General features: G+C 42.9%; 1 protein-coding gene across 1 annotated transcript in view; it reads right to left on the minus strand.

Annotated features, from left to right (window-relative positions):
• Window positions 1-657: 657 nt before the first annotated feature.
• Window positions 658-18,770, minus strand: part of LOC149289372 (pyroglutamylated RF-amide peptide receptor-like) — a 63,118-nt gene continuing 45,005 nt past the window's right edge. Inside the window, exons 4-6 of the mRNA XM_089490783.1 lie at window positions 12,543-12,778; window positions 11,144-11,241; window positions 658-1,040 (exon numbers count right to left, since the gene is read on the minus strand). Coding sequence (XP_089346909.1) covers window positions 658-1,040; window positions 11,144-11,241; window positions 12,543-12,778 — 717 coding nt within the window. The remainder of the gene's footprint in view (window positions 1,041-11,143; window positions 11,242-12,542; window positions 12,779-18,770) is intronic.

The raw sequence follows: 18,770 nt of genomic DNA on the forward strand, positions 1-18,770 counted from the left end.
GCACCAGGGGGGGTCTTCGTGTTCGTCTTGGGCAAAAAAAACCGATTCTTTGTGTTCGTTTTTTCTTGGGTTTTTCCGGTTTTGTATAAGGGGTTAATACGGGGCTAACGCGTACCGCAGCAGCTCTGGCGCCAGGAGTTTAAATGTCCGTAGGAGCAACTCTATTGGTCGCCAGCAGGGGGCTCGTCTGCTGTAACTTGGCTGGGGGATACCACTGGTCTCCCTGCTGCAACAGTTAAAAGTCCGTACGAACGACCAATAAAGTCGCTTGTACGGACATTTAACTGATAGAGCAGGGAGACCAGGAGTTTAAAAGTCTGTATGAGTAACCAATAGAGTCGAGGTTGCTTGCATAGTGTGCAACCAACACAGAGGTAAGCAGCAGGCCAGTGCAGAAGTGATTGCAAGGGTCGCCCAGGTCCCCAAGTTAAAGACAACCCTGATAAAGAAGGGTAATAATCAGGAAGCAATTAACTGTACTGCAAAACACTAATTTTATCTTAATTTGTTGTATAAAATGAAATCAGTTTTATAATCAGTTTTATTTCATCTGTTTTTTAAAAAAATGGAATAAAGCATTGGAAACACTTAATACTTCTACCATGTTGTCATCTGAAAAATAAAATAATTGCGCATGGTCTATCATCTTTCCAGTACTCAGGAATGGACGGTGAGTTCTGATGTAAACAAGTGAAGATGTCTTTTTGTGGTCTTTTTAGAAACTGGCTGATCGTAAAATTTGACCTCAATGTTGCCATCACTGAATGCTTCCCTTCTATTGTCTTCACTGGTATTTTCCCTCCTGGAGAAACTTGGTTTTTGCTGAATTAATGTCATACCAGAGTTTCCATGCCTTCTTGAGGGAGACGAAGAGTCTTTCATGAAACAAAAGCAAATTGCAGATAGGAAATTCTTTTTGAAGTTCTCATTCATGAAAGCATATACGATGGGATTGCAGATGGAGTTAAAAAATCCAATTATTTGTACAATGGCAAATATTATCTTGATTGTGACATCATCATATTCATTTTCAAAATTACCTGAAAATGTTAGAAAAATCAATCTGTTACATTACAAAAACTTGTTCATTCCCTCTTTCTATATTGTATATACATTTAGTGTTTGTGCATGAAAATATCCCCATAACCCCATTTTAAAGGCTAAATTTAAATAATACTTCAAAGGTAACCTGCTATAATCTTCTTACTTATACATGCTGGTTTAAATGTTATAAAATATATTCTCAATCCATGCCACCAACCAATTTTTTTTTATAAAACTTATACATAGGTGAAAAAACCCAAAATTGGCCTAACTAATCTTAACTATATGAACCACGTTTTACTTATTATGTATGTCCCATGCATTCTTTTAGTTTTTGACTTTGACTATACCATCTCCACAGTCTACTACCATTTTTGTAAAGCAACACATGTTTTCCATTTTAAGTAACAGTATTGCAAATTACTTGTATAGCTGTGCTGCTTATTACTGGCCTTTCAGCTATTTTATTGATTTCACCTTCAAACAATTCATCAGTAATACAGGCTTTGAGAAAAATAACACATTCACACACAATTACCAGCTGCTCCAATTAAGTTAATTAATGTCGGTAGAGCATGACACAAAGCTGCACTACACCCATGTATACACATCATGTCCTTAAAGGTTTGCATACCCTGGCAGAAAATGTGACATTTTGACACGGATTATGAAAATTTAGGGCTAGTGATCATATGAAGCCATTTATTAACATACAGTTGTTTGGTTCCTTTTAAAATCATAATGATAACATACCCTTGAATGTTTGGCCTTGTTACAGACACACAAGGTGACACACACACGCAGGTTAAAAGGACAATTAAAGGTTAATTTCCCACACCTGTGGCTTTCTAAATTGCAATTAGTGTCTGTGTATAAATAGTCAATGAGTTTGATAGCTCTCACATGGATGCAATGAGCATTGTAGATAATGAGCCATGGGGAGCAGAAAAGAACTGTCAAAAGACCTGCGTAACAAGTTAATGGAACTTTATAAAGATGTAAAAGGATATAAAAAAAGATATCAAAAGCCTTGAAAATACCAGTCAGTACTGCTCAGTTACGTATTAAGAAGTGGAAAAATTTGGGGATCTCGTTATACCAAGCCAAGGTCAGGTAGACCAAGAAAGATTTCAACCACAACTACCAGAAGAATTGTTCAGGATACAAGTTAAAACCCACAGGTAACCTCAGGAGAAATTCAGGCTGCTCTGGAAAAACACAGTATGGTTCTTTCAAGTAGCACAATACGATGATACAAAAATGAGCTGCATGGTCGAGTTGCCAGAAAGAAGCCTTTACTGCACCAATGACACAAAAAAGCCCAGTTACAATATGCCCGACAAAACCTTGAGACGCCTCACAGATTCTGGCACGCTGTAATTTGGAGTGAGGAGACAAAAAAATAGGTATATGATCAGAAACATAAGCGCTATGTTTTGAGAGGGGTAAACAAGGCCTTTAACGAAATACCCACTGTGAAGCATGGTGGTACAATGTTTTGGGGGGGGGTGAGCTCCAAATGCAGAGGCAATCTAGTGCAAATTGATGGCAAGATGAATGCAGAATGTTATCAGAAAAGGCTGCCAGACAATCGTTAATTTGTAACGATAATTTGTTTTCCCTTAGTCCTAACGGCAGCACAAGAGGGGTATTACTGCCCCTGTGAACAATTAGGACAGGTGGAAAATTAATGATTTACACAATTGAATAAGCAATTAACCCCCTTTACCGCCCCTATAAAGGGAACTCCACCCCTAACCACAGTGTGCTATAACAAGAATAATAAAAAAAGGGAGGGATATTAGTGTGCTGCCGTTAGGACTAAGGGAAAACAAATTATCGTTCGAAATTAACGATTTCCTTACGTCCTAACTGGCAGCACAAGAGGGGAAGTAGCTAGAAGATTACCTATGAGGGAGGGACTTCCGGCTGAACGACGTTCAGAACAGACCGCCCAAAGGCAGTGTCTTCCGAACGTCTTAAATTTAGCCTATAATGGCTTATAAAAGTGGAGTTAGAACTCCAGGAGGCTGCAGCACAAATATGTTGAAGAGGGATGAGGCCCCTCTCAACAGCCGCGGTAGCTACCGCTCTGGTAGAGTGAGCGTGGACAAAGGCGGGAGGAGGCAAGCCTTGAGCTAAGAAGGATTCTGTAACGTTCACCCTTCGCTGTATGGACTTGGTTAAACTTTGTATTACTCATTTTACGTTTTCAGCCACTAGTGGCCGCCCTTGCCACTCAGAACCACTCAGACTGATTATCAGGTCCAGCTGCAGTTGATTTCATGATCAAGACAGCCTTTATAAACCTGCCCAGCCCTGCAGTCTGGGCCTTGACATTGACGTTTGAGGACTACCTGTTTGGTTCCTGATCTGTTCCTGCTTTGGTTCCTGATCTGTTCCTGCTTTGGTTCCTGATCTGTTCCTGCTTTGGTTCCTGATCTGTTCCTGCTTTGGTTCCTGATTTGTTCCTGCTTTGGTTCCTGATTTGTTCCTGATTTGTTCCTGCTTTGGTTCCTGATTTGTTCCTGCTTTGGTTCCTGATCTGCTCCTGCTTTGTCTCTTGCCGTGTTCCTGAGTTGCGGCCAGCGCCCCACTAAGTGGACTCCCAAGTCGAGTGCCCTGTAAGCGGGCAACCTGCCGTGTGCCCTGCAAGTTGGCAACCTGCCGTGTTCCTGAGTTGCGGCCAGCGCCCCACTAAGTGGACTCCCAAGTGGAGTGCCCTGCAAGTGGAGAACCTGCCGTGTGCCCTGCAAGTGGGCAACCTGCCGTGTTCCTGAGTTGCGGCCAGCGCCCCACTAAGTGGACTCCCAAGTCGAGTGCTCTGCAAGTGGGCAACCTGCCGTGTTCCTGAGTTGCGGCCAGTGCCCCACTAAGTGGACTCCCAAACCGAGTACCCTGCAAGTGGGCAACCTGCCATGTGCCCTGCAAGTGGGCAACCTGCCGTGTGCCCTGCAAGTGGGCTTCTAGCCGTGTGCCCTGCAAGTGAGCTTCTAGCCGTGTGCCCTGCAAGAGGGCTCCCTGCCGTGTGTGCCCCAATGAGAGGGCTCCCTGCCGTGTGTGCCCCAACGAGAGGGCTCCCTGCCGTGTGTGCCCCAACGAGAGGGCTCCCTGCCGTGTGTGCCCCAACGAGAGGGCTCCCTGCCGTGTGTGCCCCAACGAGAGGGCTCCCTGCCGTGTGTGCCCCAAGGAGAGGGCTCCCTGCCGTGTGTGCCCCAACGAGAGGGCTCCCTGCCGTGTGTGCCCCAACTAGAGGGCTCCCTGCCGTGTGTGCCCCAACGAGAGGGCTCCCTGCCGTGTGTGCCCCAACGAGAGGGCTCCCTGCCGTGTGTGCCCCAACGAGAGGGCTTCCTGCCGTGTGTGCCCCAACCTGAGGGCTTCCTGCCGTGTGTGCCCCAACCCGTGGGCTTCCTGCCAAGTGACATTCTTTGTATATATATATTGTACCATCATATGCAATACAACTCTTAATCCGCATCTTCTGTCTTTGAGCTATTTCCTGCGCCTGTCTGTACCAACCCCAAGCCATCATGCATCGTGGGGTACAGACAGAGCCCCTCGTATCCCCTGCACCTGGGCTCCTTATCTACCTGTGTCCTCGGTTCGTGACAGAATGTCAAGGCCAATACAAGGAGTCCGCGGGGATACCTGCAGTACTGGAATTGGTGGTGGACACAGAGACCAAGACCCAGACACAAAGAAAGATGATGAGACCACAGGTCTGTGAGCATCCGGAGGCTGCTCCTTGCGGTGGGGGTATGTAACGTTCACCCTTCGCTGTATGGACTTGATTAAACTTTGTATTACTCATTTTACGTTTTCAGCCACTAGTGGCCACCCTTGCCACTCAGAACCACTCAGACTGGTTATCAGGTCCAGCTGCAGTTGATTTCATGATCAAGACAGCCTTTATAAACCTGCCCAGCCCTGCAGTCTGGGCCTTGACATTGACGTTTGAGGACTACCTGTTTGGTTCCTGATTTGTTCCTGCTTTGGTTCCTGATTTGTTCCTGCTTTGGTTCCTGATTTGTTCCTGCTTTGGTTCCTGATTTGTTCCTGCTTTGTTCCTGCTTTGGTTCCTGATCTGCTCCTGCTTTGTCTCTTGCCGTGTTCCTGAGTTGTGGCCAGCGCCCCACTAAGTGGACTCCCAAGTCGAGTGCCCTGTAAGCGGGAAACCTGCCGTGTGCCCTGCAAGTGGGCAACCTGCCGTGTTCCTGAGTTGCGGCCAGCGCCCCACTAAGTGGACTCCCAAGTCGAGTGCCCTACAAGTGGGCAACCTGCCGTGTGCCCTGCAAGTGGGCAACCTGCCGTGTGCCCTGCAAGTGGGCTTCTAGCCGTTTGCCCTGCAAGTGGGCTTCTAGCCGTGTGCCCTGCAAGAGGGCTCCCTGCCGTGTGTGCCCCAACGAGAGGGCTCCCTGCCGTGTGTGCCCCAACGAGAGGGCTCCCTGCCGTGTGTGCCCCAACGAGAGGGCTCCCTGCCGTGTGTGCCCCAACGAGAGGGCTCCCTGCCGTGTGTGCCCCAACGAGAGGGCTCCCTGCCGTGTGTGCCCTGCAAGAGGGCTTCCTACCGTGTGTGCCCCAACCCGTGGGCTTCCTGCCAAGTGACATTCTTTGTATATATATATATTGTACCATCATATGCAATACAACTCTTAATCCGCATCTTCTGTCTTTGAGTTATTTCCTGTGCCTGTGTGTACCAACCCCAAGCCATCATGCATCGTGGGGTACAGACAGAGCCCCTCGTATCCCCTGCACCTGGGCTCCTTATCTACCTGTGTCCTCGGTTCGTGACAGATTCTCTGATGGCTTCCTTTATCCACCAGCTCAGGGATGGTTTAGAAGCTTTAGATCCTTTGTTCCTGCCAAAAAACTGTAGAAAGATATTTTCATCTTTCCTGAAGACACCGGATCTTTGTAGATAGATCTGCAGACATCTGGAGACGTCAAGAGTATGTAGAAGAGATTCTTCTTCTGTTGAAGAATCCGGGTGAAAAACAGGTAGAGAAATGACCTGATTAATGTTCTGAAATGAAGGAATCTTCAGTAAAAAAGCTGGCAGGAACCTTAGGAGAACCCTATCAGGCAGGAATAGGGTGTAAGGCTCAAAGGCACACAGAGCTTGCAACTCACCAATTCTCTTGGCAGAGGTGATCGCCACTAGGAAGGCAGCCTTCCAAGAAAGGTACTTCATGTCCATGCTTTCCAATGGCTCGAAGGGGGAGAGCATAACCCCCTGAGCACGACAGTAAGGTCCCATTGAGGGACTGGTCTCAGGATCTTAGGTTTTAACCTTTCGGATCCTTTAAGGAACCTCCTGATAAGGGGTTCTTGGGACAGAAGTAGACTCCGATCTCGAATGAGACAAAGTCCTCAAGAGCCCAGAAGAAAGTCCACTATCCTTCAATAGGGAGCTGTCAATCTCCAGGCTGTCAGATTGAGAATTCTCAGATCTAGGCGAGAACCTGTGCCCAGAAACACAGGGTTCTCTGATATTGGAAGCTTCCAGTACAGACCCTGACTCATCCCCATGAGCTGGGTGAACCATGACCTCTTTGGCCAGAATGGAATTATCGCAATAATCGAGGTCTGGTCCTGTCTGATCTTCATCAATACCCTTGGTATCATGGAAATTGGAGGGAAGATGTAAGCCAGCCCAAACCTCCAAGGGATGGACAGAGCATCTATCGCCCAAGGATTGTCCTCCCTTTATAGGGAGCAGAAGATCTTCACCTTGGCGTTGAACCTCGTAGCCATTAAGTCGATTTCTGGCATTCCCCACCGAAGAGTAATTTGATGAAATACTTCCTGGTTTAGTGACCATTCGCCTGGAACACTGAGACCCCGACACAGACGGTCTGCTACCACATTGAGAGATCCCCGAATGTGGACTGCAGAGAGGTGGGAGAGGTTCTGCTCTGCCCATGATAGGATCATTCCCACTTCCTTGAGAAGAGGTTGAGATCTCGTGCCACCCTGTTTGTTGATGTAATAAACCGCCGTCATGTTGTCTGAACGAACTCTCACCGCTTTGCCGCGGATTTGAGGAGCAATGTGAAGGAGCGCCAATCTGATTGCTCTGAGCTCTCTGAAGTTCGAAGACATAAGGCTCTCTGGACGGGACCAAGTACCTCGTACTGGAATGTCCTCTAGATGGGCTCCCCAACCTAGAAGGAATGTGTCCGTGGTCAACAGAATCCAGGCTGGCTGAATCAAGGACCTCCCATCTTTCAGATGCTCCCACCAATAGAGGGAGCGATGGACTTGAGGAGACAGGGTGCACATTTTGTTCAACCCTAATGGGTTGCGATTCCAAATGCCCAAAATTTCTGATTGGAGAGGGTGTAGGTGCCAAAGGGCCCAAGGGACTGCATCCGCAGTCGCTGACATGTGCCCTAACATCTTCATAAGCGTTCTGATGGACACCAACTGAGGGGTCCTTAGAGAACTGGTGGCTCTGACAACCCGATTGTGTCTGTCGAGAGACAGAGAGAGAGTCATCCAGGTCGAGTCGATTATGAACCCCAGAAACTTCCTGGAAGTGGATGGAACCAACTCAGACTTTTGGTAGTTTACTATCCACCCTAACTGGTGGAGAAAAGCCAGAGCCTGCTGAAGATGAGAATACAGAATTTCTGTAGAAGCGGCTTTTAGAAGCCAATCGTCTAAATATGGGACGATTTCTAGGCCTTCTAGTCTCAAGAGTGCTACCACGGCAACTACAACCTTGGTAAAGGTATGAGGAGCAGAGGAGAACTGAAGGTGTTTCACTTCACCACAAAGGTATACAGCCACACGCAGATACTTCCTGTGGGCTTGGCAAACAGGAACATGAAGGTAAGCGTCCTTCAAGTCTATAGAGACCATCACGTCTCCCGGCGGTAAGATATTTATTACAGAGCGGATGGACTTCATGCTGAATTTCTTTCTCGCTATGAACTTGTTCAAATAGCGAAGATCTATGATCATCCGCCAGTCTCCTGTGAACCTGGGCACTAGGAAGACTGGCGAATAGACGCCGGATCCACGCTCTTCTGGAGGAACTTCCTCCAACGCCTTCTTCTGTATATAGGCGTGGATAGATGCCTCTAGGACTCTTTGCCTCTCGCGCGAGCGAATCCTTGTCAGAACAAAATTCAGAGGAGGTAGGGAAACAAAAGGGTCTGGTATGGACCTCTCCCAAGCCTCCAGAAAAAAAAGATAGGCGACCTCCCATCGAGGGGTCTAGCACTGGAGGAGGGGTTACCTCTGGACTCTCTGGCGCCAGACTCTCGGCGACAAAGGTCCTTTCTCTTCTCATAGGACCCGCGGGAGCGACCTGCTCCTCTCTTCTGAGTCCCCTGACGCCATTGGGATCTAGAAGGTCCCTGGGACCTGGATCCTCTGGACTGTCTGCCCCTCCCTCTAGAAGCCTGCTGGGGGAGGGATTGCCTTGCTTGTCAGAAAGGCCCTCCATGATCCTGTCCAGCTCACTGCCAAACAGCTTCGTAAGCTTTGCCAGGTTCGTAAGGCAACCCACAAAGCGAAAATTTGGAGGCGTTGTCCGCTTTTCAGGGTTTTAACCATAGGGGTCTCCTTGCAGTAGCAGATAGCGCCATAGATTTGGAGGCTAGCTTCAGATGTTGAGGCGCAGCACCCGAAAAGAATTCCACAGCCAGTTGAGCTGTTTTAAACTGCTTCAAGATATCGTCTCTTCGAACACCTGCATCAATATCCGACTGGATTTGAGACATACTGGTGCGCAGAAAATCAGTAACCTCACTAGAGGCTATAGCCACAGAAGCTGAGGCAGAAGCAGCCGCATAATTGCGGCGCAAGGAACACTCTGCGCGCCTATCCATGGCATCCTGTAAAGAAGATCCATCATCCGCCGGTACCACGGTCCTTTTGGACATCTTGGCGATGGCCATATCGACTATAGGGGGAGGACCCCATGGACGCTGCTGGTCTACATTAAGCGGAAACATAGATTTGAACCGCTTGATGATAACTGGACCTTTTTCGGGGAATTTCCATTCAGTCTCAATTAACCTAATGAGAGACTCATCCACTTTGAAGGCCCTTAGCCCTCTAGAGGTGGTTTCTGGAGCTTCCTTAGGGTCAACATCCTGGTCCCCCGACCGGGTGGACTTTAGTAACCGTTGGGTTTTCTCAATGGGAAACCAGAACGATGAAGCAGGTTCTTCTTCTTCAGAAGAGTCATGCTCATCTACAGTGAGATAAGCTTCTTCAGACATAGGGACCAACCTAGGAGGGGATTGGGCCCTAGGCAGTGTTCCCTCTAAGCTGTGTGCTTGTGCGCGCGCACATAGCTTTTTAAGAGAGCGCACACGTCCAAAAATTGTGTGCACAACAGTTTTTCACCAAAAAAGAAAAAAATAATAATTTTTTTTGAAACTTTATGCAGCGCGGATATTGTGCGCACAAACTTTTTGGTCTCTGAAAATTTTTGCACAAGAGAAATTTTCTGCACACGCCAACTAAGAAAAATTAGATGGAACATTGGCCCTAGGTCTCTTTATCTGGAGTGTATCCTCAAATCTCTTGATAGAGGATCCAACAAAATCTTTAACCCAAATCATCATATCATGTATATTGGGTTCTGCCTCAGGGGGATCTCTACAATTTGAGCAGCGACTATAAGGGTAAGCATCGTCTAGAGGTGTATCACACCCGTGGCAGGTAAAATGCCTGCGCTTGGCAGTGGACTTGCGCCCCTCAGGAGCAGGATCCTCTGGAGTACGGGATGACATCTGCAAAAGAGATGACCAAAATAATATAAAGAGTTTTATTAAACATAAAAATCTTCTTAGTTATACCTACCCTGAGATTGAAAATGCAAGGGAAGGATTACACACAAAGCCAAAGATAGACAGGAGACTCTAGGAAGGCCAAGAGACAGCCTAAAGGACACTAACAGGTTAATATACACTGGCAGAGAGCCAAAACGGGAAGCCACGCCCCCCGGAAATGACATCAGACGCCACAAAAGAAAATCAGGAATCCAAGTAATCTATGGGATTACTACTGCTGCTGAGGGAAAAGAAATGGATTCCTCCCACTCAGCAGCTAAAACGAGTACAGGGGAGGCATAGAGAAACTCCAGAACATCACAGACTAGATCAGCAGACATGAACATAAGCAGCTGGGAGGAGACATCCAAACCAGTCAGGTATAGATCCAGCACAAACACACAGATAATGCTGGGTGAAATGAGGCCGTCCTGCAGCACAGCAGGGCAGCAGATAAAAATAGGATACACAATCCAAACAGGAGGGCACCTGAAAAAAAAGTAAAATAAAGGTTAGCAAGCTAACACAAGGTCTCACACAGAGACCACCACCTGTCCCAATATGTCCAAAGGACAGAAAAAAGCACACTGTAGTTAGGGGGTGGAGTTCCCTTTATAGGGGGGGGGTAAAGGGGGTTAATTGCTTATTTAATTGTGTAAATCATTAATTTTCCACCTGTCCTAATTGTTCACAGGGGCAGTAATACCCCTCTTGTGCTGCCAGTTAGGACGTAAGGGAATTTGCATTTTCTCAATCATAGCTATAGTCGATATGGCCATCGCCAAGATGTCCAAGAGGACCGTGGTACCGGCGGATGATGGATCTTCTTTACAGGATGCAATGGATAGGTGCGCAGAGTGTTCCTTGCACCGCAATTATGTGGCTGCTTCTGCCTCAGCTTCTGTGGCTATAGCCTCTAGTGAGGTTACTAATTTTGTTTAATTGTACAAAACAATCGATAGCAGTTAATTTAGCGCCTACCAGTAAAACATACAATAAAAAAATACAAAATTTTTTAAAAGTATGATTTTTAGAAAGGGCTATATTCATGGAAGAATTTCTTTTTTTTAGATGATTTTATCATAGACAATTCCGCTGGAGCTTAATATTTTTTTAATAATGTAAATGCTAAGGTATTTTTTCCGTATTTACAAAATGACTAAATCACTGGTTAAAACACACATCATGGAAAATGTATCTTTTAGCAGGACATTTTTACTATACTCTATTTTTGAAATTATTTGTCAAGCACTGAGAGTTGGTAAAATTGAATTGCTTACTGAAAGTATGGCCCAACAGTTACTTACTGTATTCTATCAACATGTGAACAACATGAAAAGGTGCCCAGCATACTGCAAAGAGGACAACCACTGTTACCATCATTATGATTGCACGTTTCTTCTTCCTGAATGAATGCAGAATGTTTAGAAGGATCATTAGCGGTGCTGATTACTTCAGGGTACTTAGGCAATGCCATATATTTTTATTACAAGCATGAATTTCCAAGGATCATATTCACTGGATGCATCAATATAGTCTAACATATTAAGATAAGATCCTTTTGGGGTTGTTTACATCATTTCAATTAGCTCTTGTATCTAGGAGATATGTTGTCATGTAGACATTCTAGGCATAATGGCATGGTTACCTTGGGTACAGCTTTCAAAAGCGACAGGGGTTGTTATGCGCAAATTATAGTGTCTCCTTACACAACCCTATAGAAATGTAATTTGGGCTTAATATATTATCTTTAAAGTAAACATTTTGAGATGTTCCTTGCAAAATTTGTGATACAACTAGTTATTATTCATCACAAAGTGCCAATCCTAGTGAGCTTCTACATTTTTTTGGGATGATTGCTTTAAAGACAACAAACCAGACTAAACAATGCACTATGTAAGGCCAACAAGATTATCATTTAAAAGAAACCTCCTGGAGTAGTTCCCTCATAATACATATCAAAGGTGGTAAAATATTTCAACTCACTGTAAGTCACCTGCATTCCCACAATTAATGAGTAAAAAATAAATGAGTGCATCACATGAATGCTTTAAATGAGACAAAGAGACTTTTTCTTACTTTTTTATTAAATAGTAGTTGAGTTCAGGGCACTAACACCATTCACAAACCCTACAAACCATTCAAGGCCCATACTTATTATGTTACATCACATATATTTTTCTCAGACTGGTGTCCAGTGATTTACAAGCATACTAACATACTTAACTACATAGACTAACGTACTTATACATGTATTAACATACTAACATAATTACACAAACTAACATACTTACACACACTCCTACCTTTGTTGGCTCAGGAGATGGCAGTCCAACTGCCAGTGACAGCTCTACTGCTCCATTGTGGTTCTCACAACCACATCTTAGATCCAGGAAATTATGTCATTTCCTAGGACTCAGATTCAGTCAGCCTACTGAGACTGAGGGAGTGCAAATAGGAAGGGCTTTCCCGGGGGCTTTTACCTCTATTGGTCAGTCCCTCCATGCATTTACTGCTGACCAAGGGACCGATCAATGGAGTGAGGCAGCGGCTCACCTACAATGCCACCTCTCTCTACTAAGTGCAGTATGAAAGAGAAAAAACTTCAAACCATAAAGTGAGACTTGGGACAAATTTTACCTAGTTTATTAATTGCAGGAACATTTAAATTTTAACTGACTAAAAATAAATAATTGAGACACAAACCTGGAAATTTTAGACATCTCATTTCCATGTATTGTTTGAAGCACTGAAGCATCTCCAACTCTTTTTTTAATCCAAAGTTCATAGCCAATTTTACTGTAGAGAAGAAGCATCAGTGTGAGGGGCAGAAGGAAAAGAATCACTAAGATAAAGGTTGTATAGATTTTCTGGTGAACTTGACTTGTCCATTCTTCCAAGCAGCAAAAATATTGTTTTTCAAACAAAAAGTCAAATTTAACCTGAAAAAGTAAAAAAAAATATTAAAAACCTACCAAAAATGTCAGTAAATAATATACTAAGCCAATCATATAGTAACCATTTTATTTTATGGCATTTCCAAAGGGATTTTTATACCCTGTGTTTTAATAGAAACAGCAGGTATAGAAAATATACTATACTGAAGGTAATTTTTCCACCTTGTGAAGCTGGGACAATTTTCATAGCTTTGCTAGAATAATATATATAGATGACAACACTTTACCTATATGCTTTTTTTCCAAACCAGCTGAAATAGTAAAAAATGTAACCTCACTCAAAAAAAGTATATTTCCAACTATTTCAATGTAGTAGCTAAATCAAATAATGCAAAAAAAACAAACAAAGTAATGCGCTAGTATAAAAGAAACCAATAACAACCCCTTAAGGACCAGACTGTTTTTTATTGTTTGTACCCTTTGCGACTAAGGCTGTTTTAAGACTTTTGCGGTGCTCGTGTTTAGATGTAATTTTCTCCTCACCCATTTATTGTACCCACACAAGTTATATATTGTTATACGTTATATTTTTTTCAGGACAAGAAGGGCTTTCTTCAGATACCATTTATAATCATATCATCTAATTTCCTATATAGAAAAAAATAACATATGATGAAACATTGAAAAAAAACACTTTTCTCTTTTAGTTGAAAAATCTTTTATTCATCCAAAAAAGCTAATGAAAAAAACCTGCTAAATAGATTCTACTATTTGTCTTGAGTTTAGAAATACCCAATGTACAGTGAAACCACCCATGCATGGGTTTGTCTGGTGTTTGGGGGCAAAAAGGCCACATTTGGGAAGTGCGCCTTTTTCCCATTTTGGTCAGTCTGTGCCTATGCCCTATCTTTGAACACAGGCACTCCAATTTACCCCATAAAACCATTCATTCTTTTTAAATTAGACACCCCTTGGGTATTTGAAATGTTTTTATCTTTCCGTGTCAAGATTTTTGGGAAGATACAGTGCTAATTTTAGCACTTGTTCATAATAATAAACTTTATTTATTTTATTCTTTTTGGACTTTTTTTTTTACATTTTGCTGGAACTGGACAGTTCCACTGATGGTGACATCACTGCATAATTATTTTGAAATGTTACCAGATTTGTTTTTGGTTTTTTTTAGCTATTTTTTTTCCAGATTTTTTTTATTATTTTTTAAATATTTTACTAATCACTTTGTGATTAAAAAGCTGGGTTCCATTGACCTTCATGGTCGAATGCAGTACCTGTATTCAACCTGGAAGGGTGGACCCTCTAGCAAACTTTTCCAACTTTGTTATTTTTAAAGGACGCGCTGCCATCTTGCGAGTGGCAAAATCACTTGCATTGGCAGTTGTGACTGCTCTCCAGAATGTTCACGCCCCTGATGCCGATCAACATCGAGGCATTACAGCAACACCACTGGCATTACATGACCATTTGTGTCTGACGTGCCAGGGCCGTCATTGGACATTAAGGGGATAAACACAAATGTGTTGGTACAGCGTGTTATAAAATCAGACCTCACCGCATCTCCCTCTAACCAGCTGTTAGCAATCATATATATATGTCCACTTTTGGTGTAATACTGTGAATAAAAGTGTGGGTTTTTTGTTTGTTTTTTAAAGGGGGGCTCATTTTCAGTTTTGGCCACTTCAATGTTTGGGTTAGTATACAGTGATAGGGGTTATGCTGCATTATTGTCAATGTCTGGCTCAATTTATAGTTATAGGGATTATGCTGTACCACTGTCAATGTGTGCCTCAGTATATAATGATAACAGTTATGCTGTACCACCGTCAACATGTTTCTCAGTATAGAGTGATAGGTGTTATGCTGTACCACCATCAATGTGTGCCTCAGTATATAGTGATAGGTGTTATGCTGTACGGCCGTCAATGTGTGCCTCAGTATATAGTGATAGGTGTTATGCTGTATCACTGTCAATATGTGCCTCAGTATATAGTGATAGGTGTTATGCTGTACCACCGTCAATTTCTGCCTCAGTATATAGTGATAGGTGTTATGTTGTACCACCATCAATGTGTGCCTCGGTATATAATAACAGTTATGCTGTACTCCCGTCAATGTGTGCCTCAATATATAACGATAAAATGCAGTTTTAAAGTGTGTGTGTGTGGGGGGTGCCACGTACAGGATCCACCCCAGGTGCCAAATACTCTAGGTACACCCCTGCAGCTATGGCCTTGAACAAGATTGATCTGCCCCACCAATATGTATGTTTTTCCTTGTCCCCGGTATCAAGATCTTTCACCTGCCTCTTAATATCTCATATCTGTACCTGCTGTTGGTGTAAGAAATCCTTCAGGGCCTGAATAGTAACTTTGTATATCTCTCTGTCCTCCTCCATGGATAAAACTTTTATCTCATAGAACGTGCAGATCCAACCTTAATGTTCCAGTTTCATCTTGAAAAGTGCTGTTTAACTCTACTAGTAAGTAAATCATATCTTCCTTCATCACTACATTATGTCTGGACAGTTGCCATTCCTCCACTGCCGGGTTTTGCTCTGCTCCCGCATCCTCACCATGTGACAAGGAGAGTCCACCATGTTTGATTCCCCTTTCTGCTGCTTACTGCTCTGCCCTGGAATAACTCTTTTATCGAATGGGTCACTGAACTTGGTCTGATCTCTGATGGTCTGGGAGTTTCGTGCAGTTGCTGTGATTTCCATTTCTTCTTACACGGCTTGTAGTGGTAACTGCTGTTAAGAGCTCATTTAGTATGTAGACATCTTGCTCAGAAACTGTTTTATAAAAAGAAATGCTGACTGGGCAATATAGGTAAGTTTTGTTAATGAGGACCTATTTTTAGGTAGAACTTCAGGGGTACTAAGGCAAACACCACAGGTGCACAACACCCAGGTGTCCATAGATAGTAGGGCAGGAGAAGTCCTCATCCCTCAAGCTAATTAGGAGGGTGAGAGGATGAGGAAGAACTGTGCACGCTGCAATGATGGTGGGAAAGGAAGAGAGTAAGCAAGTGTGTGTATGAGTAAGTGTATGGTGTTAGAATGAGTGGGTGTTAGAAAGCTAGAGCTAGTGCATGTGTTTTAGTTATGGGGTGCCAAAGAAATACCCTAGGTTTACCCCTGTATTTCTTATTCATTAAATCCTTAACCTTTAATGTAACAATATGGAAGCACACAAATGCATATATTAGATACATTAACATAACATAGATTAGGAACATTTTGCAGGCATCTTACTGATGTGATGTTATGGAGCAACTGGTTATTCTGTTCTAATAATAAAAGCTAAATCTTGTTAAATTAGTGGATTTTTGTTTCTGTCACACATCGCAATTCTGCAGAGAAGATAAATGTGATTGAAATATGTAACAATAAAATGCTTGCCATTAATTCTACAATTAACTCTACTTATTTTCATTTCAGTGAAGCTACATTTTGAGACTTAACACAATTTATTGTTATTGCTAACTCTAACCTACCCAAAGGTAAATACTTGCATTGTTTAATGATGCATGCACTAATCTAAAATCTAGTAACAGAAAACATAAAACTGCATGAAGGAAAAAATAGGGGGCATACTTACTTTCGGAATGTTTTCTGAGAACTCAGTGTTTACATTAAACAAGAAAAATACACAATACATCTATATGTCAATGTGTAGATTATACGAAAGGAACTCTGCCACCTTGGGGTAATCTATAATTATCTGAATGATAATTGGCCAGGTATATACAGAAGGGCTCATATTTTTACAAGTTTGGTCATAACTTCTCTCTAAGAAATCTATTTGTTAAACTGTAAGTATACTCCAGGGATGTCTGCAATGTCACCTGTAGCGTCCATGGGCTAGATTCAGTGACCCATCTGAATCCAAAGTTTAGGGGGATGGGTCACATAGTAAGTTCTTAGCGGTAAGTGATTCAACTCCCAGAGCACATAGTAAATTTACAAGTTTAAACTTACATACATATTATGGAGCCTAATTCAATACAGAGAATTCCTTTTTAAACAGATCAAAGGAACTCTCTGGACAAATAGGTCATATGACAATAATTAAATAGGTTCAATTAAGTAAAATGGCTGGGAAAATGTATCCAAATCACATTTATACAAATTAAAAGAGGTACAAGACAGATACAGCATTTATTGATATACATTTTAAAACCTACACATCTCCATGAGTTGTAACTGTGTCTCTAACAACACTATAATTTGATAGCCGTTTTGTCCAGACTACTTGTTTTATGCAAATATACTGTATTATAATGCATGGCATAAGCTAACTCATCGAAGATAAATCCCCATGCCCCCTTCCCTCTGCTACCCCTTCCTTCCCGGAGATGGACAAATTGCGTTGAATACAAAGAAAGATTTTCCCCTTAAAGCAAACACAAACTTTTCACCAGTGCCCATGTCTAATTGTAAACATGGATTTATGTAGACTAGCTACAGTTTTTCTTTTTTTAAAGAAATTAACAGAAACATAGAAACATAGAATGTGACAGCAGTTAAGAACCATTCAGCCCATCTAGTCTTCTAGTTTAAGACTGTCCTGTTGTTATGGTAGTATTTCTTCTTTAAATAACCTTTCTTCCTTTATCATGTTGGCTCATTTAAGAATTTAAGTGTTTCTATCATATCCCCTGTGTCACCTCTTTCTTCCAGGCTATGTTAAGATCCTTTAACCTTTCCTGGTAAGTTTTGTCCTGTAATACATGAACCATTTTAGTAGCCTTTCTCCGAACTTTCTCCAACATATCTATATCCTTCTGTACACAATACTTCAATGAGGTTTCACCTTGTAAGAAATTTTGACCCTCTTACAGGGTTATTCTTTTAGGGAATGTGTGACGAATAAAGCACAAATACAAGCGTATAGAAAAATGTATATTGATATTGAACTAGGCCACTGTTACAGGTTATAAAACATATAACATACAGAAAACGTTTGATAATAATACAAAACAAAAGGGATACTTAAGCACATTCTTGGGAAACCTCTCTCAGCTCACAGGCTTCTCCCGAACGCCATCTTGCGCAGCTTTGTTCTGAGTCTCCTGACCCAGGACACTTCTGTTCACTGCGCTCTTTCTCTGTCTCTTCTTTCTCCGACTCTCCTTTCTCTCTTACTCTTCTTTCCTCAGACTCTTCTTTCTCTCAGACTCTCCTTTTCTCAGACTGCTCTTTCTCCTGCAGCCCCTAACTAGTCATCCCAGAATTCCTTGTACCTCCCAGAAAGTGGTTCACCCAACCCCTCTTTCCAGAGATTTCCTGTATGACCCAATTACGGAGGAGACAGGTAGTCTATGCAAACATGCACACAGTTATGTTAATATACATCGGATTCAGTTGTCTGACCCCCTGTGGGGTATCCCACCTCTGTTGGAGCCTTTGTTCCAAACCCTTTGTAATGCATTACTATGCAAGTTACCTTACATTGTAAAACCAGATATCTCACCTTATAGAAACCCAAATCGCCCCCAAAACATTATGCAATAAATGTAATGTCCCATTTTAAAGGCACCCTTCATTTCTTACAGTCCCCACCTAGAGGGCGAATGACTCACATAGAAAATGAGCCCTCTCAAATAAATAAATGAGTACATTTACCACGTGTGGTTTGAAAGATTGTATGTTTTCACTGAGACACGAGTGACCTGACAACCACAGATATTTAAAATTTAGGGTACTGTAAGGCATATTTTATCCAAATCATAGAGGCACTCACAGTTATCATTTTTCACTAATAGTTTGAATTCCTTCAGCCATATCTTTAACTTTCCATTACCCTCACAGACTTGGCATCACTGCAACCATTTGTGTTCACTCCCATCACTCTCAGGTACCTGTGCCACCAACGCTGCTCCCACCATAGCTTCCTTTAACCCTCAAATTGCATGCCTTGTTCTAGGCCTCTGACCTCTGCCCACCGTGACATCTGGTGTATTTTCACACCAACAGCATTCCCTTTGCTGTTCACTTACACAGTGTATTGAAGAGACC

This window comes from Sceloporus occidentalis, unplaced genomic scaffold (assembly GCF_023333645.1).
Source record: "Sceloporus occidentalis isolate IW3139 unplaced genomic scaffold, rSceOcc1.0.p SCAF_46, whole genome shotgun sequence".
Taxonomy (NCBI): Eukaryota; Metazoa; Chordata; class Lepidosauria; order Squamata; family Phrynosomatidae; genus Sceloporus; species Sceloporus occidentalis.